Source organism: Telopea speciosissima, chromosome 7 (assembly GCF_018873765.1).
Source record: "Telopea speciosissima isolate NSW1024214 ecotype Mountain lineage chromosome 7, Tspe_v1, whole genome shotgun sequence".
NCBI lineage: Eukaryota > Viridiplantae > Streptophyta > Magnoliopsida > Proteales > Proteaceae > Telopea > Telopea speciosissima.
Genome location: NC_057922.1, coordinates 39,160,785 through 39,184,973, shown reverse-complemented (window position 1 = coordinate 39,184,973; position 24,189 = coordinate 39,160,785). Strand labels below are relative to the sequence as shown.

General features: G+C 39.0%; 1 protein-coding gene across 1 annotated transcript; it reads right to left on the bottom strand.

Moving 5' to 3' along the window:
* Positions 1–3,487: 3,487 nt before the first annotated feature.
* Positions 3,488–21,693, bottom strand: LOC122669485 (chaperone protein dnaJ 49-like). The gene is made up of 3 exons (XM_043866252.1): positions 21,669–21,693; positions 20,452–21,617; positions 3,488–3,821 (listed from the first exon to the last, which is right to left on the bottom strand). Exon 2 carries the CDS (start codon positions 21,498–21,500, stop codon positions 20,454–20,456), a length of 1,047 nt encoding a protein of 348 aa, XP_043722187.1. The 5' UTR covers positions 21,501–21,617; positions 21,669–21,693; the 3' UTR covers positions 3,488–3,821; positions 20,452–20,453.
* Positions 21,694–24,189: the final 2,496 nt, after the last annotated feature.

Sequence of the window (24,189 nt, the reverse complement as noted above, 5' to 3'; positions counted from 1 at the left end):
TTTGTTGAAAAAGTTTTTTGTGAAGATAGTGTACGATCGAGACGCAGAGTGGAGGCAAAATGACCGCCCACCCCATGATGTATTGATGTCCACACATATATTTTCATTGATCTCACACAGAAGAGCCACACTCCCCACAGAGGACACCGATCCCCTATTTTTTAAAGGTAGAGTATTCGAACTTATTATGTGAAAGATAATTTGTACCCTCCATGGTTTTAATGACGGAGGTCCATCCAATCAAACCACTTTCATAATTGTAATAGGGATAGCTGACTTTTTGGTCCACCACTTAGATCCACATTGATCAGCTGATTAAGATACTACTATGACACCAACATTCGTAAAGGGTCAAATTTCAAGTCTTTATCTCCTATCATGTGGCCCACAAGGATCATGATTTGATTTTGTTGTTGAATCAAATATTCAAAATTGCCCAAAAATCGAATTTTCTACTTTTTTTTTTTTTTTTACTTATCTCAGTGAGGAAGCAATTTCAATCTGAATCGACATAAAGTGATGCCACAAAATTTGACTACCGAGCCAACAAATGCCTAATATATAGGATTGTAAAGAGTTTTTGAGTCTTTTCTTAAGGAATTTTTATCCTTTCAAGTGTGGTGTACTAGCCGGTGCACATTTAAAGTGTATCTAAAGATAGATAAAAATCTGTTCTTAAGAGGCCTTGAAGGAAATTAAAGTGAAACCATACAATTTTCTATCCCTTGCCATCAAGAGATTTGTTTTATCCACACAAAACAAAAAATCAAGAGTATTCATATCTTATCGGTTGATACGTAACTTTGGTTCGATACTCATACCGGTGCAATGTCTCAAACCATATTGAGGGAAAAATGGTTTAAAAAAAATTAACAAGGGCAAAACTGAACTTTAGAAATCAAGTACGAATCAACCGATTTTAATTAATCGAAATCAAAATTCCTATTCGACTGGAATTAGGGATTTGATTCCGATTCCTCAAACCATGCTTGACATACGGTAAAGGGTCTCAATGTGCCATGCCGTGTCCGATTTGAAGAAGAAAAAACAGGGACAATTTCTTAAATCTACAAAATAAAAAAATGGGAAAAAGAATGATGCATAGTCGCATAGCTCTTGCACCTAGAGACATGAGTGTGCAAAATTCCCATCCCATCCCCATGCATAAGGGTGTCAAAATTAGAATTGGAATCCAAAACCGAATCCGGATCCGGATCGAATAATCAGAATCAAACTGAAACGAATGGAATTTGGTTATCATTCAGGACTAGGATGTTGGAACTAAGCTCAGTTCGATTCGGATCTGTTTCCAACCTGGGAACAGAATGTGGATATCAAAACCGAACTGAATTTGGGTACCAAGTTATTTTAGTATATTAATTATAATACTAACATATTTATAGTATATTAAAACACTATAATACTAATATATTATTACTAATATTAGTATTATATTTTATAATACTATCATATTATAGTATAATATTATAGCATTATACTATATATAGTATAGATTGAGTATAGGAATCAGAACCAACCAAATAGGAACTAGAATCGAACAGGTATGGAGCAGGTACCGCTTTTCATAACCAAGGTGGGGCTGAGTACGGTTCCGGATCATACCAACACTCCCTAGAACCGAAACCGGAACCAAACTGAATACTTGGTTCCAAACTGCATTACACCCTTACCCATGAAATAAAAAATCCCATCTATGTTGATGCCTCTATGTGCGCTCCCATTGGCCATTGACTACTACAGGGGCTACACAACCAAACATTGATCTGTTGCCCTAAAAAAAAATGGGAAAAAGAATGCTATCTAGTTGTGTGGCCCCTACATCCAAACAGCGGAGTGCGCAAAATTACCACGCCACCCATTATGAATTAAAAATTTTCATCCCTGTTAATGCCCATATGCACTCTCATTGGCACTCGCGCAGGTGCAGGGGCCAAACGCGACCAGTTAGTATATCTTACCCAAAAATTAATTACAAAATAAGTAGGTGTACAAATAAATCAAACCTAATTGTTTTGTAATTACATTTCTTATCTCGTAGATCTTGGCAAAATTCGTCAATGTTTGTTGCCAGTCTCAAGCCCAGATATAAGAGGAGGATTGGAGCATCAAGTTAGCACTCAGCACCTAGAAAAAACAAAAAAGGTGAAATCCTTTTACACGGATTCCACACTTCGAATAGAGCTTATTGGAGGACAAGGATCCTAGCCGACCCAGTTAGTTAGAATAATGTTGAGTTATACCTTGTAAATCTAGGCAATTACCACCTCTCCCCCCCCCCCCCCCAAAGAAAAAAAGGGAATAGAAAACCTAGATAAGCAGTCCAGACCATCTGAGACAATTGCCTTATTTTGCCACGTAGATTAATCATTTGGTGGTAATTGTTAAATTAGATAGAGTTCCAACATAAGGCTCATGTCAAGTTAGGTTTTGTCCTAACACATTTATCATCATGTTTGGTGGCTTTTCTTGTTCTTCCGAGTAGACCTATAATTTTCAAACAATTATGAAAAAATTTCTCCTATACACGTGGAAGTGTTGGATTTGACTAAAAACTTACAAATGATCACAACTCCTTTAAGTTATATTACTGCCTAGTTAAAACCCTTCCACTGTTGAATGGAGGAATCAATTTAGATCCCTAGTTTTCTTATAAGCAGATCCTAGTACTACAGGGTCAGCTTTTATTGCAACACCTGAGGTGTAACTCCCCCTCCCCGTACGTTCACGTACGAGAACAGGTCACATCCGTTCAGATGGAATCCATCCGAACTCTCCCCAATCAAAAATTATTTAAGGAAATACCTACTTAATGCCAAACTTCAAGCAAGCAGAATCTGGAATGGTATGAGTCTTGTCAATTCCGATTCGGTCAGAATCAACTTGAACCCTAGAATCCAATATGACTTGACCGACTCAGATCAGCAAGAATCAGAATTGAAGTCCATTCGGAATCCAACATATGAACTCATCATTCAAAATGAGAAACTATCACCTTAACAGAGTTTCCATTCAGAAAGAAGCCATCTTCTATAAGCCTCTTTGAAGGCATTGGAGAGAATCCAAACCATGGTTGCAAAATTCAAGCATATTGGCTGATATTGATCCATCCAATACTTGCAGAGTAATCAATTTTTACTTCAATATCAACCAATAGGAGTCAGATTGGCCATTTTGTTTAGGAGCCAACAGTGAAAGATCCAACCTGTGATAATGAGTTTTAAATCCTCGGAACAAACAACCTAACCTTATCTACTAGCTGCAATTAACCTCTCTCTTTACTGGTGCAAACAAAAAACCTGTTCAAGATTAAACATGTCACGCTCTCCCCTTAACTCCATAAGAACAATCCAGGATGGAGATACTTAACAAAACTTATCAGTCGATGGACCATACTTTTCATACAATGTGTTGCCAAATTTGCCACCCATGTTTACTAGAAGTGCACTTCTAGAAGGCTCGAGTGAAATAAGCTCTACAAATTCCAGTTCCACTACTAGATAAATTTTCATTTACTTAGAATGCACTTTCATCAGTTCCATTCCAAGTTCTAGGTTATGAGGCAGTGTTTCCATATCCAAGAATACAAAGTGTCGTATGCTGTGGACATCCCTGTGCCTTCTTTCCTCTCTATCGAGGATGACCCTTGCACCAATGACCATGAAGGCAAGTCAGTTGGGAACACAATGGCCAATACCTCAATCTTAAATAACTTGACACTGTTATCCTCGTTACCAGAGTCCAGTTGAGTGTAGACGCTTTGTCATGTCATAGCGAAAAGGTCCTCTATTCTCATTGTAATCCTGCAAGAACCCAGAAGGGGGAAAAAATGTACAAATATATCAGCTTCAATAGATCAATCACAACAAATTTCTTGACCACCTTAGTGCAGGGCTAGAAGAGAGAAAAAGAAGGGGTGGGGATGGGGGGAGGACCAGCCAATAGTATGATCCATAAAACTAATAACTAGTTCATCGCTTAATGTTCTATGGATCCAGGAACCTGTCATCATTTAGGGATTTACCTATTGGTCATATCATTAAGAAATTGACTCTTTCCACACAAACTTAAAATAATTAGAAGTGCACCAAATAATCTAATTCAACCACTAAAGACGTTAAGCATGCTCTCAATTAGCCAAGATTAAGTTTTCACTTTCTTTGCTAGAGAAACAGAAGAAAACATTTTCCATGACTTTATTCTTTCCTTCAAATTATTCTGACAGAATATCCCCATGGCAGAAATTGGGGAAGTAAATGAGGAGGAGAAAAATAACGGGTATTTCAAGGCAGAGGAATAGCTGCCAAGTTCAGAGGTTCATAAGATTCAAAGTTGATAGATATTATACAAATCATTACTTGATTAGTGAATAAGTACCCAGACACAATTCAACATCAGTTCATTCGATTTATAAGATTGAATGTGACAGAGAAAAGAAATACAGCAAGCAATATAGTTGCAGGCATAAGACGAACCAGGCACATACTTAGGCCCATGGACTTTGGTACAAGCACCTAGTCATTGTAAGGGTCATTGGCCTACACCCCACGATTTTAATGAATGAATGAAGCTTGGTTTTGCCATGGTTGCTGTGAGATGCAGTTGAGAGGTGTGAAGCCTTTGGGGTTAGTAAGAAGCTGACCAAGGCCATAGGTGAGAGGCCTCGGTTATATCCCCTCTTTTCCTTCCCCTTTTCTTGTATGAGTTGAGTTCCTCTGGTTAGGTGCCAAACCTGTCCCATCTGCTGCCATTTAAAAGATGGAAGAGGGCCATTACAGAAGCAACAGGGACAGGTGGTAGAACATGCGTGCAGAGGATCCAAATTCCAAACTCCTCTTCTATCCTTTTTCATTCTTAGTTTCTATTTTCACTACTGTTACAAGGTCTGATCAGGGAGGTATCATTGTATCAAGCCACTCTTTCCACACTGCTGTTGCTGCTGTTTGAACCCTTGAAGAGTATCCCATCGATCCAATAACAGGAGCTGAGATTAGACTTTTCATCCATCCCTGTGGCACCCTTTATTGGAGTTCTACTGCAGCAGGTTACAAACCCTATTAACCAACAGATTGGTTTGATATTTTGAGAAAAAAGTCGCACCATTGGATTCCTCCCTCGAGACCAATTTCAGCAACATCCAGTGGTTGGATCTGCCTATGGTCCGTAAGTTACTAATTTCTTTCATGAGCTGTTGCACCACATCCACCCATCAACCCTTGCTGATTTTCTGAAATCATAAGAAGAATACCAGCCCCTTCCATCAACACAAACTGTGGTTTCCATCGGTTGGTACTGTAGGATTAGTATTTAGCAATTACTTAATTCTGGTTTGAACTTGTAACATGTGATCTGTCCATCAGATGACTCTGATAATTTAGGGGCTTTCTATTGTAACCAAGACCTACAACTGTTGGGGACAAATGCACAACCACGAGAAAGAAACCAAACAAACAATCACACACAACACGAGATATTTTACATGGTTTGGCACAAAGGCCCACATCCACCCGAGAGAACTAGAGATTTTTCACTAAATCAAAGAAAACTCTCTACGCCACTCTCAATCTCACAATGTGATCTCCCTTGCATGTGTCTAGGGTTTTCCCCCACAGAGAATATATAGGAAACCCTATACACCCTAATCCCCACACAATTACATCTTTGTGCATGACATGTAATGGACCCAAACATATACAAGCCCAATGATAATTATGTGGACCACAACAGAATACAAGACATAAAAATACCAACAATCTCCACCTTGGCTTGGATTCTGCAAGCCACCTAAAGAAGACCGGTGTTATATTAGTTTTTTGTAAACTCCACCATTTTCTCTGCCTATCCACCATACCCAAACCGGTATAGCCACACCTCCGCCTAGGGGGTACTTGCTTGTCCGCCATACCCAAACCGGCATGGCCCACTCCCCCACCTGGGGTGTCCCATACAGCTCACCGCCGCACGAAGTGAGGTGGCTCAAAAATATCACTTCCACTCAAAATTTGACACAAGAGACCCGTTTCTTTCCAAACCATCATGTTTTCATAGCCTGAATTATCTACAAGCTTCGTCGTCCATCTATGCCACTTGCTTGAGTTCCAATGGTAGCTCCACCTGTTTCAACACTCCCTACAAGTCTGTACAGATTCTCAATCATAAGTCCTTGCATGGCTGCATCACAACCATGGCCCCTCTTGAAACCATTCGAACTCCACCTTCAGATGAGCATCTGGAACCTCTTGAATCCAATGTTCCTGATGAAATCAGTTCCTTAGATCTGGAACATGCCTAACCCTAGACAAAGTTCGTACAATCCCATCAAAGATGTGAATCCATAAGGTCTCAATCCCGGCAATCTGGTTTTTAGCATTATTAGCCATTTTGACAATACCATTATCACATGCATGATATGTAGCAAACTGACCCCTGACTGAACAGACCGGAATCTAAAATCCAATATGAAATTTTTCGTACTTAAAGAAGTAGTGAAATAAACATCTCCATCACTCCAAGATCCTTTTGTAACAGCAACATTAGATGATTTCTCGCCATTCTCCGTGTCCTCTTTCTCCTTTTATCCTCCCTATTACTAGGACAAATTCTCTACAATCTTCCTCCTCACAGTAATAACAAGTTATTTTGCGACCTTTCGACTTGGAGCCCTTGTACTTGCCAAACTCTTCCAGTCTCTCATTTTAATTGCCTCTTCCTTGACCACCTCTTGTAACCAAGGCATTACCCTCCTTTGACTCCCCCTCACCGCTATTTTTCGCCGTGTCTCATTCATCAGCAAAGGAACCATAATCTCATTGAGTTTGAGAGTATCCTTATCAAACAGTAATATAGTCACAATGTGATCAAACAAAGGAGGCAGCGAAACCAAAAGGAGAAGTGCTTTGTCGTCCTCTTCAATCTTAACATCTAGAGCCAACAATTCCATCAATATCCTGTTGAATTCATTCAAGTGTACCTCAAATTTAGTTACCTCTAACAACCGAAGGCCAAATAATTGTTTCTTAAAAAATAAATGATTTGTCAATGACCTATACCTACCCAATAGCTTTACCCAGACTTCCTCTAGATCCACCAACCCGATGACCTCGTGAAAAGTATTATCGGTAAGATACAACCGGATCGTGCTGTTTGCTAGATCCCTCAACTCTTACCACTCATCTTCCTTCATCTTCTCTAACTTTTCTAATTTCTTCCTGAGAGCCTTGATTGTTCCCTCCCGTATACGAATATTCTTCACCTATTGTTGCCACAAGGTGAAGTCATTATGGCCATTGAAGCATTCCATGGAGAACCTTGAACCCTTCACCACCATCTGATTACCCAATATGTGCCTTCTGTGCCCACCATCAACCTCAACAAACCTGATCACCATTGATCTATATACGAGCCCGCACGATCTACACCAACAGAGCAGAATTTGCTCGATTCGTCCCTTCTACCAAGTCTAGAATGCCAAAATACCTTAGGAACACAGAACCTGTACCGCACCCTCTGTATGAAATCAGATTTTCCATACAGGAACTGACTCTTCAATTTCCTTGTTTTGTGCGCAAGCTCCCTTTTCTTTCATACGAAGACTTCTCTTCATTTTTCCTTTCTTATTCAATTCCTCACTGTTTCTCTCTTCTTTTTTTTTAATTCCTTTGTACAAAATCTCCCCTTCCGTATGAACTCCCTTTCTGTTTAATTTTTTTGTCCCTTCCTTCTCACTCATACGAAGCACCTTTCTCTTTTTCTTTGCTACATTGCTACCATACTATGCATGATGAGAGAAGAGGAAAAAAATCACACAATTTGCTCCATCTTCTTCACACGCTATCACAAGATCCCTTCCTTCTCTTGAGTAAACGATCTGTGAACTTCCATAGAGAACTTTCTCTCTATTTATGCACTGCTCTTTCCTCAAATCTCCGTGTACACCCTGCAACGACTTGTCGAATCTCATGATACCACTTGTTGGGGACGTATGTGCAACCAAGCAAACAATCACATACAACACATGGAATTTAACATGGTTCGCCACAATTGCCTGCATCCACCTGAAGAGCCGAAGATTTTTCACCAAGCTAGAAAAACTCTCCACCACTCTCCACCTCACAATGTGATCTCCCTTTCTTGTGTCTAGGATTTTCCCCACAGAGACAATATATAGGAAGCCTAAAAACCCTAATCCCCACACAATTACAATTTTACCCTTGTATATGTAATGGACCCAAAACACAACCCAAACATATACATGCCCAATAATAATTATGAGGACCACTATAGAATACAAGGCTTAAAAAACCTAACAACTACTGATATCAGTTTCGAGGTATTCTATCATAAGATTTGTGAGTTATACAAAGTTCCTAATTTTGACAGCAAGTTGCTATTTCTTTTGATCTGCTGTAACTGTCAATCCAACCGTTGGATTGGTACCATCTTTGGGGGGGGGTATATTACTGTTACTGTGTCCTTATGTTTTACCTAATTGAGGTATAATCCAAGCCCTAATATTGTGATTATTAAGTCCTTTATATTGCTGTAAAACTGTAATCAACAGTCCTACTTGCGGGTTGGGAATTTTTTTACCGTTTACCAATCATAGGACCAATTAAAAGTTACAAAAGTCAAATTGTTGATATAAGATATAGAAACCATTTTTCGCAATATGTAAATTAATTCATTAAATTTACTTATCCAATTTGTGATATAGATTAAGATTGATTCATGAATCATCCATCAGCTTTCCATCTAGGCTTTTGTTTGTAAAATTTGTTTCTCCAGGAAAATTAGCTGTTAGAAACAATAATCCACCCTATCAGTTCTTTGGATAAATTAAGTTTTTTAAAAAAAAAAAAAAACAAACAGAAAGCTAATTTTACCTAATTCTTGGAGGGGGAAAACTGAGGAGCCTATATTCTATAAGACCATTTTAGAAGAGTTAACATACATGATTCATCCAGCTGTTAACAACAGCTAATTTTTCAGAAGAACGGTTAGAAAAATGGGTCCCATGTGTAGTTTGGAAGTGGACTTACAGTAAATCACACAATTTAGGAAGGGGAAATATTTATGGTAGGAAATGGTAAGAGGGTGAAGTTCTGGTATAAGCACTGGCATGGGGATAGCCCACCAGGAAACAAAATGATTTGAGTATATGGAGATACTGAAGGTAGAAAGGTGTGGGTTCCTACTTTCAGAACGAATCTGATTGGGGAGAATAGAGAGTTGAGGAGATGATGCAGGTATTAGAGACTGGAAGGACTAACGAAGGGAAGATGTGGGGAATAGGGTAGTAACCTAAGGTAATTTTTGTAACTTGTTTTTTCAAGATGTTACATGGCGGTGACAGTGCTTTTCCTTGTAAAATTATTTAGAACCTCAGCATTCCACGAAGGATTTATTGTGGTGGGTTCTTTGGGGGAAGGTATTAACAATTGATATTTGATAATTTGGTTAGGAGGTGATTGAGGTTTAAAAATGACTGAGTCTCTGTCCTCAATCAGAGTAAGATGTGAATTACTTAATTTAGAGATGTAAGTTTGTGTCAGCTGTATGGGAGAAATTTTCAATGTTGCGGTTGGCATGAACTTTTTCGAATTTTGTACTTTTCGTCATAGAGGAACACGAGAGAATCTTTTGGAGAATGATTCATTTTGCAGAGTATTGGTGCTCATGGATGGATATAAATGTGTGCATTATTAAAGTTAGAAACATATAGGAAGAAAATAGATTGGTGTCCTTTACGTTATCTGTGGAGCCAAAATTCAGGGGAATGTGTTACGTGCGCAGATCTTGGTGGAGAGAAAATAGAAAACAAATAGAAAAATAAGAGAAAAGATAGGAGGGAAAATAGAGATTTGGCTTTACGGACGAAGCCGGGAATCCTGGCACAGTTGGGACGCCACCAATCCTCACTCAAGATAAACTCAAGAAATAAATTAAGATTTTCCCCGTTCTCTTTCTACTTCTTCATTCATCAATAAGTACATGGATTATCCTAACTACCCACTTCCCCACTCTTACAATTTCTCACTACAACTCATCCCACTTTTGATAACTACATATAATAACTATCCATAATCTCATACATACATATAGGTAATAATAACAAACCACAATCATAAATAACCACACCTAAGCAAGAACCAGCACATAACATTCCATCCCCCTAAAATTTGGTCTTATCCTCAAGACCACTAAATTACAAATAAAAATTAAAAATAATTACCCTAGGATCCCAAATCTTGTTGGGATAATTCCCAAGTTGCTTCCGTCGATTCCTAATGTTATGCTCAAGAACTCATCAGTCCAACAATGCTTGAAGAACTTGATGAAAATCCCGTATGGACTCGAAACGGTCAATCTCCGCTGAACAAATCTCTTCCAACCACTCTTGTTTTAAGCCGTTGAATAAAGGAGGTTAAAACTGTATAGACCCGGGACGGTCGATTTCCTCCGTCGTGCTTGGCTCTGATGCCATTTGTTACGTGCGCGGATCTTGGTGGAGAGAAAATAGAAAAATAAGAGAAAAGAAAGGATAGAAAATAGAGATATTCTCAGGTGTGGGTCAGCAAGCCTAGCTTTCATTATAGTTGCAACTGGTACCAAAACCATGAAATTTTCTTTCTTGAAAGTAGTTCTACGAGTGCTTTTTCTACCTAATTTGGGACGGAAACCCACCTGGTGAGAGCTTTTGGGCATATGTTTATATTGCTTTGGAATCTAAACCTGCAAGGGTGGACAGGGTCGGGCAATAAGGGAAGAGAAGGTCCCCGTTCGGATAGATATGTTTACCTATGAATACTAAAATTCAATCTTGCCTGGACCCAGCTCCACGGATGAGCCTAAAAACATTATTTATAACATGGAAATGTTAGGCCGCTTCGCTTTTATTACTTGAGAATGGTTCAAAGTGACCAGGGAAAGTTACTTCCTAAGGGCCGTTTGGCTTTACGGAAGAAGCCGGGCATCCTGGCGCAATTGGGAGGCCACCAATCCTCTCTCAAGAAAATAGAGATTTGGCGTTATGTGCCTAATGGAGCCCACTCTAGTGTATGGACGCTAGATTGGGCCAGCCTAGTATGGGATAGGTTAAACGGCTTGATTTAACGAGTTCCATCAGCTCTTGAGCTTTTGGCGTATCAGTCAAGTACCTAACATTTGGTATCGAAGCAAGGCACCACATTACGGGTTCGAGTCATGGAAAGGACCACCTAGGAGAGGGCTATCTGGAGTAGAGTGAAAGCTGTCAAGAAAGGACTACCTACCTCCAGGCAAAAATCATGGAGCAATGTGGAGCCACTTGGGAAGGGCTACCTACCGCCAAAGAGAAAGCTGCATAGAATGAGAGCCTCCGAGGACGACGGCTGCAGAAGCGTGGTGGTCTGTTATTTGCCTAATGGGGCACACTCTAGGGTATGGACGCTGGATTGGGCCAGCCTAGTATGGGATAGGTTAAAGGGCTTGATTTAACGCATTCCATCAGCTCTTGAGCTTTTGGCGTATTTGTCAAGTACTTAACATTAATGTTATGTGCCGGTTTTTGCTTAGGTGTGGTTATTTGTGATTATGGTTAGTTATTATTAATTATATGTATGTACGAGATTGTGGTTAGTATTATATGTAGTTATTAAAAGTGGGATGAGTTGTAGGGAGAAATTGCAGGAGTGGGGAAGTGGGCAGTTAGGATAATCCGTGTATTTATTGATCAATGAAGAAGTAGAAAGGGAATTTTTTTTTTTTTTTTTTGGAAAAATCTTAATTTAATTCTGGAGTTTATCTTGATATAGGATTGGCGGCCTCCCAATTGTGCCAGGACGCCCGAATTTGTCCTTAAAGCCAAATCTCTATTTTCTCTCCTATCTTTTCTCTTATTTTTCTATTTGTTTTCTATTTTCTCTCCAGCAAGATCAGTGCACGTAACAAATGGTATCAGAGCCAAGCATGGCAAAGGAAATCGACTGTCTCGGGTCTATATGGGAATATCCTCCTTTGTTCAACAGCCTAAAACAAGTGGTTGGAAGAGATTTATTCGGCGGAGATTAACCTTCCCGAGCCCGTACGAGATTTTCATCAAGTTCTTCAAGCATTGTTGAACCGGATGAGTTTGTGGGCGTAACATTAGCAATTGGCGGAAGCAACTTGGGAATTATCCCAACAAGATTTGGAATCCTGGGGGAATTATTTTTAATATATTTGTAATTTAGTGGTCTTGAGGACAAGACCAAATTTTAGGGGGATGGAATCATATTTGTCACGTCGTCATTGCAATCCAAGTCGGTGGAGGGGTGTTACGTCGATATATCGACATGTCGCCCACCATGGCGATCATGTCGACCATGTTTTATTTTTTATTTTCTCTATTTTTAATGTTTTAATAGATGTACACTCAAGCCATGTTTTATTTTTTCTCTATTGTTTCTCAAGTTTTAAGGATGGCAATCTTGTAATTAAGCAGAATCTAAGAAAGGGCATAAAAGGGTTTTGATTTAATGACCAAGGGTAAACTTGGAGGGATGTGTAAAGTATGGACAAAGGGGAATAAAAGAAGAGAAGGGTACTTTAGAAAAAAGGCAAAAATAAGGGTTTGTAATAACCCACGATCGGATTATGGATTTATGGTTGTCTTCAACCTTACGACTTCAGCCTGGGACGGAAAACAGCGCGGTACGAAGGAGATAACTCCTTCAACTCTTCTCGGTCTAGTCTAAACCTTCAGGCGAAGCATCGCCACATCATGTTCTATCAATTCCAGCAAGAACTCATCACAGAAATCAACTAAACAAGGAGTATTTAATTCCTGGAATCAGATCTGGCGACTTCTTAGTTGCAAAACAGAGACAGAGAGACAGGAAGAAGAAATCGAAGAGGGAAAGAGAGACAAGAAGAAGAAATCGAAGAGGGACGCCATTGCGTAGGTCGACATGCATGCTTCTCCAGCGCCAGAATGCCATGGCGGCGCCATGACAACTATGGATGGAATGTTATGTGCTGGTTCTTGCTTAGGGTGTGGTTATTTGTGATTGTGGTTAGTTATTATTACTTATATGTGTATACAAGATTGTGGTTAGTTATTATATGTAGTTATTAAAAGTGGGATGAGTTATAGTGAGAAACTGTAGGAGTGGGGAAGTGGGTTGTTAGGATAATCCGTTTAATTATTGATGAATGAAGAAGTAGAAAGAGTACGGGGAAAATCTTAATTTAATTCTTGGGTTTATCTTGAGAGAGGATTGCCAGCCTCCCAATTGTGCCAGGATGCCTGGCTTCGTCCGTAAAGCCAAATCTCTATTTTCCCTCCTATCTTTTCTCTTATTTTTCTATTTGTTTTCTATTTTCTCTCCACCAAGATCGACGCACGTAACAGAACGAAATATTTTTCTGATTCAAAAAATTGGTATCAATTTGTATTAGACAAAAGGTTTTGTAGCCTGGCCATGTATAGGGTTCAGTGTCAGGGGCTTTTTGTATAAAGGATCCTCTTGAGGACTGCATCTAATTGCATAGCATCCTGTTTATCTTCTGAGCAGGTTGATTTTTTGGATATTATTTGAAACATTTTACCCTTTCCCAAGAAACAAATGGAGACTGATCTAGAAGTAACCCATTCACTCCCCATCATGTGGACTCTAAAAGAAACCCATTTGATGGTTTACTTGATCCTAACTAGTTAGGCCAGACCTACCAAGGCCCGATCAACCAAACATTTTGCAGAAAACCAAACTACATGATCAAAACCTGTCCATCTTTTCTTTCATCACTTCATGTCGATTTGTCGAACCAATTACCGAACTCAGCATTCAGCAAAACCTAAAACACCCAAGACCTGCGAGAACCACACATTTTACCATAAGATACTGACTAGCCTCACCAAAACTTGCCCTGTTCTCTAGGTTTTTCTTGGTTCATATCAATGTACTAAATCAATTACAAGGCCTGTTTTTACCCTTCCCTTAGTGACTGCATATGTGGACTAGTGTTAGGAAAAATGTTCTTTCTCTAAGTAGCTTTATTTATGTGCTTGCAAGGATTTGAGAGAGATTAAGTTAGCAAAGAATACTTTTGATAAGTGGGAATATGGAGTGGGGACTCACTATTGAGACAATGGCTCCTTGGAAGAAGGTAGAGGATCACAGTATGGAAAATAAGATGGAGAACGATTTAGAGGCAGGCTTTCTTGAGGATCATGCGCGTGGAAGAATTTAATGAAACAACAAACTCATGTCATCAGAACAATTTTTCATGAAAGAAAACGGGGCAAGTGTAATATTTTGGGAACAAAGAAGGCTTGAGAAAGAAAGAAATTGGGTGCTCAATATGAGGGTATAAATTCTGATTCGAAACCAATATAATGTGGGGGCCCATTAGGAGTCTACAACCCTCTGTATAGAGCTTATTTTGTGTCCTTTGGTGGGTTAGCATCTGAGAATTTGTCGTAGTATTGTCTTATACTAGATATTAATAGTTTGCTGAAAGTTGGTCTTGGGTTGTGTTTAGAGGAGTCTAGCATTTCATTATGTAGAAAGTATTCTGGTATTTTGCTATGTATGGGTGGGTCACTTTGATTAAGTATGGTTAGTTTGATCTTATTTTTTTATTTTAAATATGGTTATTTGATGCAGGAAAATCACAAAAGTTGGCTTAGTTTAGTGAAAATAAGTTTTGGATTGACCTTTGATCTAATGGGTTTTCATTATAATAAGTTGTTGAGATGCTGGGATTTATAGAGGTATATAGTCCCACATTGGTTAACTAGGACCTCGGCTGTGTCTTAATATATCCTTGAGCCATCTCCACCTATTGTCTTAAGGTTTTAGGTTGGACCCCTAAGTGGTGTTTCGTGGGTTACCCCACTTCATTTAACACAGGCCTTTTTAGTCGGCCTACAAAATGGGTAGGAGGTAAGAATATGAGATTAGTCAAGTGGGTGAGTTTACTCCGAATTCGTGGGGTTATTTGAGTCGGGCTTTATTGTACTCTTCATGTAAGAAGTTAGCTAATTCAAGTCCTAGAGTTCTTAGGAAAGCTGGTTAGGTTTTACTTTTCAGATTATGCTAGGGAAATTAGAACCCTAGTTTGACTAGGAGAGTCAAATACCAGTCTATTCTTGCTATTCCAAGTGGTAGTTCAACTTCCAAGTCAGCTCAGGAGATGTTTATTAAAATTATATAGAGATGTAATGGCCAATGCCCTACCCCATAGTTTTATGATAATAAAGTCGAGTTTTTCAACTATTCTGCTGCAAGAGATTTACAGTGATTGTTTGAGCGGATTCTCAGGTGGCTTGGAGGTTTCCAAGGACTAACCGCAGTTGAATTCCTATACTTATTTATTATCAACTCTCAGGTCAGTCCTTCCACCCATAGCTACCTACGGTTCCCATGTTTTCTAGTTAATTTTCTGCGAGCTCAGATACCCTATACTTTTCAGTTCCAATTCTGAATCTGAATTCAAGTGGCTAAATTCTATGATCTCTCAACTCTGCCCTTTTCTCCTATTAATAGAATCACTCTGCGGCAACCCTGTTTTGGTCCCAAATTTCTGAGATCTTTAACCAGCAGAATAACCTCATCTAATAGGTCACTCAACCTGAATCCATCTAATCAATTATCGAATAGTTATTAAATTTTCCCCATATATCTCTATTCTGAAATTTCTAGTTTTAGTTCTTTGTTAGATATCTGTGTTGGAGCTCCTATTCTGCAGATCATCTTCTTAGGTTCTATTCTAGAGTCTGAGAAATCATATTTGCTATTATTACTCTGGGAAAAGAACACTGCTTGGTTGCTAGCCCTTACGCCTAGACACAGGATTGGTGAAATGACCATCCAGCCCCCCATGTTGGATGCCTGGGCACGCACTCCCATTGGCCCCCACGCTGGCACAGGGGCCACGTGACCAACTAGCATTCTCTCTTCCCATTACTCTTATCTTTTTCTTTGATTGAAGTATGGCTAACCTGATCTTATTTCTTGTTACAGGTAGGTATTTAATTCTCTAGATTTATTTTAATTCAGGTCATGAAAAGAGTAGAGGTGCAGGATGTTCACAAGGGAAGGAAACCTGCATATATCAACTGTTTGCTTGCAAATTTGCAGCAACTAAGAGTTCTCTCACCAATTGGCATGAGATTAATTCAATTTCAAGTTTCTTCTTTTAATCCAACAAAACCCACTAACACTACAGAATCAATCCTACTTGACTCAAACCCAAGCCTAACCTTTAAAATACCTGATTGAGATTGTGGGATCATACATCCTACATCATAAACACATCTTTATCATTCTTAACCATAATTACTTCAATTCAGAGTAGTTTGTTTCGTCTGTACATTAACACCTTAATTTCCTGCACAAGAAATGGTCAATTAGTCAAATCACAAATCCTACCAATACAAACTAGCAGCAGAAGAACTTTAAGGAATAATTAGGCTGGACAGTCAATTGAGCCCACTAGAGCACCAGTTAGATAAATGGACCCAACCCTTATGTGAAGCATTAAAAAAGGGGATTGGTTGGTGATCCAATTTTTTTTCTTTTGGATATATTTAAAATCATCATATTAGAGATTCACTAGAATTTCGGAAATTTATGTTATAACATTCTCAATTGCAATTGAGGTTTAGCATCATTAAAAACATTATAGTTCCACAGTTAAAAAAATTTCCACAGTTATTTTTATATAAAGCCAAGTATTTCTAGTTAAAATTTGATATTGCATCAAGGAGTGCAAGCCTGCAAGGTTTAAAATAGGAAGGAAGTGGGTACAGGTCCAGAAAATGAGAGCATCAATATAAGCTCTTGATCAATATGCACAAGCAAAAACCAGTGGTAAATTTGCAGGGGGAAAAGGCATTGGTATATACAAATTCAAATTCAAAAGCTACAAATAATTTGCTAGTAAGACAATGATGAGAAGATAATAATGAAAGGGGGAGAATCCCCATTTGGCAGTAACATTCACATAGAAAACAAAAAACATTACTCAAAATATCATCATTTAGTAAGGTGTAGAAATAGTTTTTCCATCTCTTGTTGATGTCCTCATTCCTTTTTAGTACTTTATCATCTTCACTGTTAATGCATCTTTCAACCATGTTAGATGCAATAAAAGTGAAGACGATAAAATACTCATAAGGGATGAGGACATCAATGAGAGATGGAAAAACTATTTCTACAGCTTACTAAATGAGGACATTTCGAGTAACAGTGTCTTGGAAGGTTGCAATTCCCATTAAGATACCACATGTCATAGATATACGAAAGAATTGGGTGCCTGAAGTAAAAGAAGCATTAAGGAGGATGAAAGTAGGTAAGGCACCAGCTCCAGATGGGGTTCCAATAGAAATGTGGAAGAGATTAGGAATCCATGATTTATCTTGGCTAACTAAATTAATTAATAAGATTATGAACACAAGAAAAATTTTAGATGATTGTAGGAGAAGCATTGTTGTTCCAATTTATAAAAATAAAGGTGATATTCAAAGATGTAATAGCTATAGAAGCATAAAACTTAGTCATACTATGAAATTATGTGAGAGTTATTGAAACTCGCCTGAGACAAGAAACTAATATTACGGATAACCAATTTAGTTTTATGCCAGGAAGATCAACGACAAAAGCTATTTATGTACTTAGGAGACTCATAGAAAGATTTAGAGAATGTAAGAAGGATCTCAATCCAGTCTTTATTGACCAAGAAAAAGCTTATGACAAAGTCCCTAAAGAGTTAATATGACAAGTATTAGAGAAGATAAATGTTTTCAGGTAAATAAGTGGACATACTTAAAGATATGTATAATGGTGTGGTGACTTGTGTAAGATCGGCAGGGGGATAGGGTAGTGAATTCCCAATTAGAATTGGGTTACATCAAGGATCAGCTTTAAGTCAATATTTGCTTGTGCTAATCATGAATGAGTTGACTAGAGGCATTCAAGATTAGATCCCTTGGTGTGTGATTTTTGTTGATGACATTGCTTTGATGGATGAAACAAGAGTAGGGATAAACACCAAGTTGGAATTTTGGAGATTAACCTTGGAATCAAAAGGTTTTAACATAACTAGAACAAAAATAGAGTATATGTAACTTTAGTACAACAGTAGGAGGGAAAATGAGGTGGTGAAAACTGAGAAGAGGGAGATATCACAAAGTGATTATTTTAGGTATCTAGGCTCAATAAAAAATAAGGACGGAGAAAAAGAGGATGATATTACACAAAGAATTAAAATAGAATGGATGAAGTGAAGACGTGTGTCTGGACTCCGGAGTGTTATGATCGAAGTATTCCTTTAAAACTTAAAGAAAAATTTTAGGGTAAATTATGCAACACCCCCTGGTTTTCAAATGAAACTCAACTCACCCCCTGATTTTTGAAAATACTCACCGTCCCCCTATATTAGAGCCTTATATTACAATTTAGTCCCTACCGTTAGTTTTATGCGGTTAAGTTATGAAGTCAACAAGTTAAATATTTTTAAAAATCCCTAAACTACCCTTGACCACTGTAGAGTTACTTTTTTACCCTTGATTTAAAAACCCCAAAACTATATGTGAGTTCTTACTCTTTTATTTTTTAATTAAAAAAAGGAATCGGAGAGGGAATATTCCCCCTCCTTCCCAAAATCGCTAAACCGAGAATGGAGAAAACCCATTTAGGGTTTTAACAACCACCACTGCGGTCTCTTGCGGCGACCGAACCAGAGGCCGACACGGCTAAGCTTAGACACGGCGAACAACCGTCAAGGTCCGACGGCCATAACCCCGGCCTCGGATGCCAGTGAAACCCAAAAAAAAACCCCGAAACCCCCTTTTCCTTGTTCGGCGAAGAAAGCCTGGTGAAGAAAGCCATGTAACTAAAGATTGCTACAACATATTGGGTCATCGATTTTATCAAACACCTGGGCTGCAATCTATGACTAAAACACCCTTCACGTTCCCTGACACAGGAAACAAATTCACTGCTCTAGGTTGTGACACCCAGGGAACGCTTCAAGGCACCTCTACTTACTTCACGAATGGGTGTAGCATGTTTTCTATGACAGGATCAGATGTGATCAGCGGTCAGTGCACAGGCATCGGCTGTGATCTCTCACTTATCTTGATCTCTATCTTCTAATCTATTGTGGTTGGAAGACTTGAAGATAGTAAAAGCATGTCTTCTTGGTGGGGAAGGAAGTCTCATAAGAGCAGCAAAGACCAAAATGCGGCAGCCTCAGAAGATGAAAAACAACACCAAGATTACATCCAAAAAAAAAATTTGTTAAGAAGGATAAGAAGACGGCAAGGAGAAGCCCACGAACTTCGATGACGTTTCTGCAATTCTTATCAATCGTAGCTCGCTCAGAACTAGTCTAGAAGGTTTGAAGCTTGAAAGCTTGATTAGTTTAATTCCTTTGAAACAGAGAAATCCTGAATGGGGTCAAATGGCTAAACAGGTTGCAAGTTAGACTTTGGATTGGAAATGGGAAAGTGAAAGGAAAACTGCAAACAGGAAGAAGGAGAAGAAGCCACGGTTTCGTGTGACTGACTTGCCTCAGATGAGGGTAGCGGCCCCGGTTTCAACCATGGCTGTGGCGGTGGCAACAGGAAGAAGGAAAAGAAGAGCAGCAGAAGCAGAGAGGGTATCTAAAGTACATTTTCTACAAACGTTGGGTACCTCAATTGTCATTGTTTATCTTATTATGGTTGAGGTTAAAATTATCATTTCACTTTTTGGTTTGATTTAAGTAAACACCGTTACTTTAGAGGGGGATGGTTGAGTATTTTCAAAAACCAGGGGGTGTCGTGCAATTTACCCAAAATTTTATAGGACAATCATAGGACCGGCAATAAGGCATGGAGCTGAATGTTGGGCAGTAAAGAAACAGCATATAGATAAACTTAGTGTGGCCAAGATGAGGATGTTGAAGTTGATGTGTGGTAGAACTAGAAAGGATAAAATAAGGAACAAACATATTGATCTAATTTAGGAGTAGATTAGCTCTGATTTAGGAGTAACTCTGATACATGATAAGCGGCGAGAAAGTAGTTTGAGGTGGCATGAGTATGTGCAACGGAGGCCTTTAGATGCTCCAGTACTGAGGAGTGATTTGATTCAGATTGAAGAGGCTAAAAGAGCCAGGGGTAGACACAAAATGACTCAGGGAGAAGTGGTGAGGAAAGATATGCATAGCTTAGGCCTCGTAACAAGTATGGCTTTGGGTAGAGCTGTTTGGAGGGTAAGGATCATGTAGTTGACCCCATTTAATTGGGACAAGGCTAAGATGAGTTGAGTTGAATATTCACATATAGAATACAGAAAGAATTAAACAGTATAAAATTCCAAAACTAACTCTGTCCATGGATTTTCCACAGTATACCTAAGGCGGCAAGAGAAGGGAAATAACAAATATAACATGATATATCATTAGTAAAGAGAGCACCGCTCTAACCTTCATGCCATTCCTCGTAGCCTATCACAGTGAGGTGTTGGATAATTCCTGTTCCAATGCCGCCGTTGAAGCTCCACATGACAATAGCGTCCTAGTGTATTCTTGTAATCCCTCACCACAAGATCCTCAAGCTTAGCACGAGAAGGACTTCCAAGTGGGAATTGTTGATCAAAATTGGAAGACTTAACAAAAAATTCAACCCCATGTTCCTCAGTGACCTTGGGAATATAGTAAGAATATGTCTTCTGCAAAGAATAATTAGGCTCTGAGAAAGGAAGATAGGCTAGCAAGAAGATCACCAGGAATGGTAAGATTTGAAGAAGAACCAAAAGATTAGGCCCTCCTCCATTACTATTTTCCCTTTGTTGACTACCCGTTCCTCTAGTCCTATAAACATGGGCAGTCCGAAACATGTCTGCCTGCCCAAAGAACGACCTGAATATTTCATCGGGGTCGAAATCATCATCAAAGTAGTCATGTGCAGTTCTCCTCCTCCTCCTCCTGACATTGTGTTGCTGATTGTATTCAAATTCTTCAACAAGACCTGTTTGATCGTACTGCCTCCTTGAATCTTCATCACTCAAGCACTTGAAAGCCTTGCAAACTTTCTTAAATGCCTCTTCAGAACCTGGGGCCTTGTTCTTGTCAGGATGAACCTTGAGAGATAATTTCCTGTAAGATTTTCTAATCTCCTCAACCGAACAGGTTCTTTCCACCCCAAGAATTGCATAGTAATCCTTGTTTTTCTTCACTTCTCGGATCAGCTTAACGTGCTCTTCGGTATAATTCCGCACTCCATTTGACAACTCAGGAGATTTAGATGGACTAGGCTCTTTCTGATTTTGACCAATGGGCTTTTGCTCAGTGGAAGAGGTGAATTCCATAGAATCTAAGTTTTCGCACGCAGCATGTAGATCATCAACCTGCACGTCATGGTTAAGGCGTTGTGCAATTCTGATGAATTTCAGAGCACGTTGTTTGTCGCCAGAAGCAATAGCAGCTTTAGCTATTCCGATGCATCTCGCTGCTTCATCCTTGTTACCATCCATGATTGATGTTCCTATTCAAAATCCTAGTGCCACAGAGAATCCCAATACCCCAAAAAAATATTCTCTTCGACAACAGTTTCGCGGAAGGTGAAATCAGATAAATTCTTCACCTATGAAAACCAATCAGAGCAGAAAATTGAGAAGGTTTGAAATTAAATCTACCTCAAACCCTCATATCAGATAATCAGAAACCTCAAAATTAAAGCACAGGCCAAACTCCAAGAAAGGTAATTCAGGATCTCAGGAAAGACAAATAGGTTTGCGAGCCTACCTCCCATGAATTATCCAGAAACCTTAACAGATCCACAACCAGAACACAGATTCAGGGCCTCCTCCACGAACAAAACAACTAAACGCCGAAACTCACGAATCTAAAAATTGACCTTATCATCTAAAAAATCAAAGCAAACGAGATGTTCCATCAATTCAATCCGAAACCCTAATTCATAGTCACAGATTATTCTAAACCCAATCTGTTTGAAGGTAAAGCAAAACTTAAATCATATTCAGCTTCATCCTTCCAGAATACAAAAGCGGATTGAAGCTAACCAGATTAAGAACCCCAAACTCTCTTCTTGAAAATGAGAGACGTCATAGTTAATTAACTCTGCACACATTTCCGATCCGACCGGATAATTTTAAAACAAAAAAAGTAGACGGGCACAATTTCAACGAGAACTTGCCACGTGTTTTATATGATTGGAAGCAAACGATCGGAAACTGCGAGGAGGAAGCGAAGCGTGGAATAAAGTGTTCGGGGAACGCTAAGATGACTCGCTAGTTGAGTTACCTAAATAAAAGATTCAAAATGATCCGTAGATTCTTCACTGTCTGATCTATGATTTAATGTTGAAAGTTTCACTAAAATTTTCCTGGCCGTCCAATAAATAGGATGTAACAATGGATATAAATTTAAGGGCGATGATTTCGTATGACACCAGTGTGGGGAATCACCCACACCGCAATGCAGTGTGGAGAATGGTATCATCAACATGGCCCTGCATGATCATGATAGAAGATAAAAAGAAAACTCCACAGTCCACTGAATCGTGCGAGATTTTTTTTCTAAATTTAAGGTAAAAAGAACTCTGTTGGGTGGGGCAGGGCAGGGGGGCTGTGGTGCCTACGCTTAGACATAGAAGGGGATGAAATAACCCCATAAAAGACAGAAAAATGGCCCTTGTTGATGCCTCCGCATGCGATTCCATTGCCATGGGTCATGCTCCCCTAAAGTAAACACTTCCCCTAAATTTAATTAAGGAGATGGTTTCCTACTACTCCAATGTGGGGAGGAAACTACACCAACGGTTGTCCCATAAAAGTATCATCCACATGGACCCACATATTCTAAGTTTGAGAGAGAAAATAATAACTTTCATGGAGGAAAATTGGACTGGGGCATTGTGAGAAAGTTTTTCCCATTTAATAACACAAAGTGACAAGTTGTGAATGCGTCTAAGCAGGATATATAAGACCTTTTTTTCGGGGGTGGGGAGGGGGGATAAGGGATAAAAAAAGAAACTTAAATTAACCGAGGCTCAGATCCAAAATCAAAGTCAATGTACAAAAGAAGGATAAAGGTTTTCCCGGAGCAGATTATATTAGCTATTTTGTGTCCATTGCTCTCCCTCACATGAAATGACCTTGTTGTCTTTCCTATGTACGATACCATTTTGTCACACCTCATTAATGCATTCCACTATTCCTGCTTGCTTCGAGACTCTCGCTTTGCTTTTATGGGATCTAAAAAGGTTTTATGACCCTTTCTAGACTACCACAATGGCGGGAGCCTCGTTCACTGGGTATGCTCTTAAAAAGAAAAAAGTTGCTTTTGATATATCAAAGCAAGATTCTATTTGGCTGGTGATTAAAAGACTTCTGCAACTATAACATAGTGTCTGCACTATCCAATATGTAAACAAGGCTCTTACAAAATAATTTCCATTGGTTATTCCCCAAAACCCTTGCATTTTTCTGCTACAATGGCTACAGCAAAGGATGGTTAGAGTATTTCATCAGGAGAAAAATAATGATTGTTAGAGCAGAAATTAGTTTCTCAAACCAAGCTTTTGTTCTTGATTAATTTTTGTACACAGCAAGCACCAGCTATTATCAATCATCACAATGGCTGCATCTATGTATGAAGCAAACAAATTTCTGGACCTTAGCTTGGAATTAATCTCAAACCCGTATCCTTCCCATAACAAATAAATGACTTACAAAACCTTCAATCCAAGTCCTTATGCATACAACTGAAACAGCACCATCCAACAGAGATTAGTTAGGTCCACCACACACATACCAGAAACCAAAATCCAGGTCCCATTATAGGCCTTGTCACAATAAGTCACTTGTTTTCATATATTACCAACTCAATTCTTTTATTTCTATTCTATAAAAAAAACTGTTTGAACCTGGCAACCAAAAAGCATTCCCCTCCCCCCCCCCCCCCACTCATAATAATCCAAACTCAGTCCCTTGTCCCAAGTTCCAACAGATGCATAACCCCGAACCTTAATTAATCTGAGAGTTTTAAATCCATATATTGGAACTCGGTAGAACCATTGACTCGGACAAACATTTGTTTTCCGATCAACTGGAATGGAGCTTCCAGTGTACAGTTCAGTGTATTATACAGAGCACAAAGTAGATGACACTCCCAAAAAAAAAAACACCTAAATTAGCATTT

Coding starts and splice junctions, on each gene's coding strand:
- LOC122669485 (XM_043866252.1), bottom strand. CDS start 21,500: ATGGATGGTAACAAGGATGAAGCAGCGAGATGCATCGGAATAGCTAAA.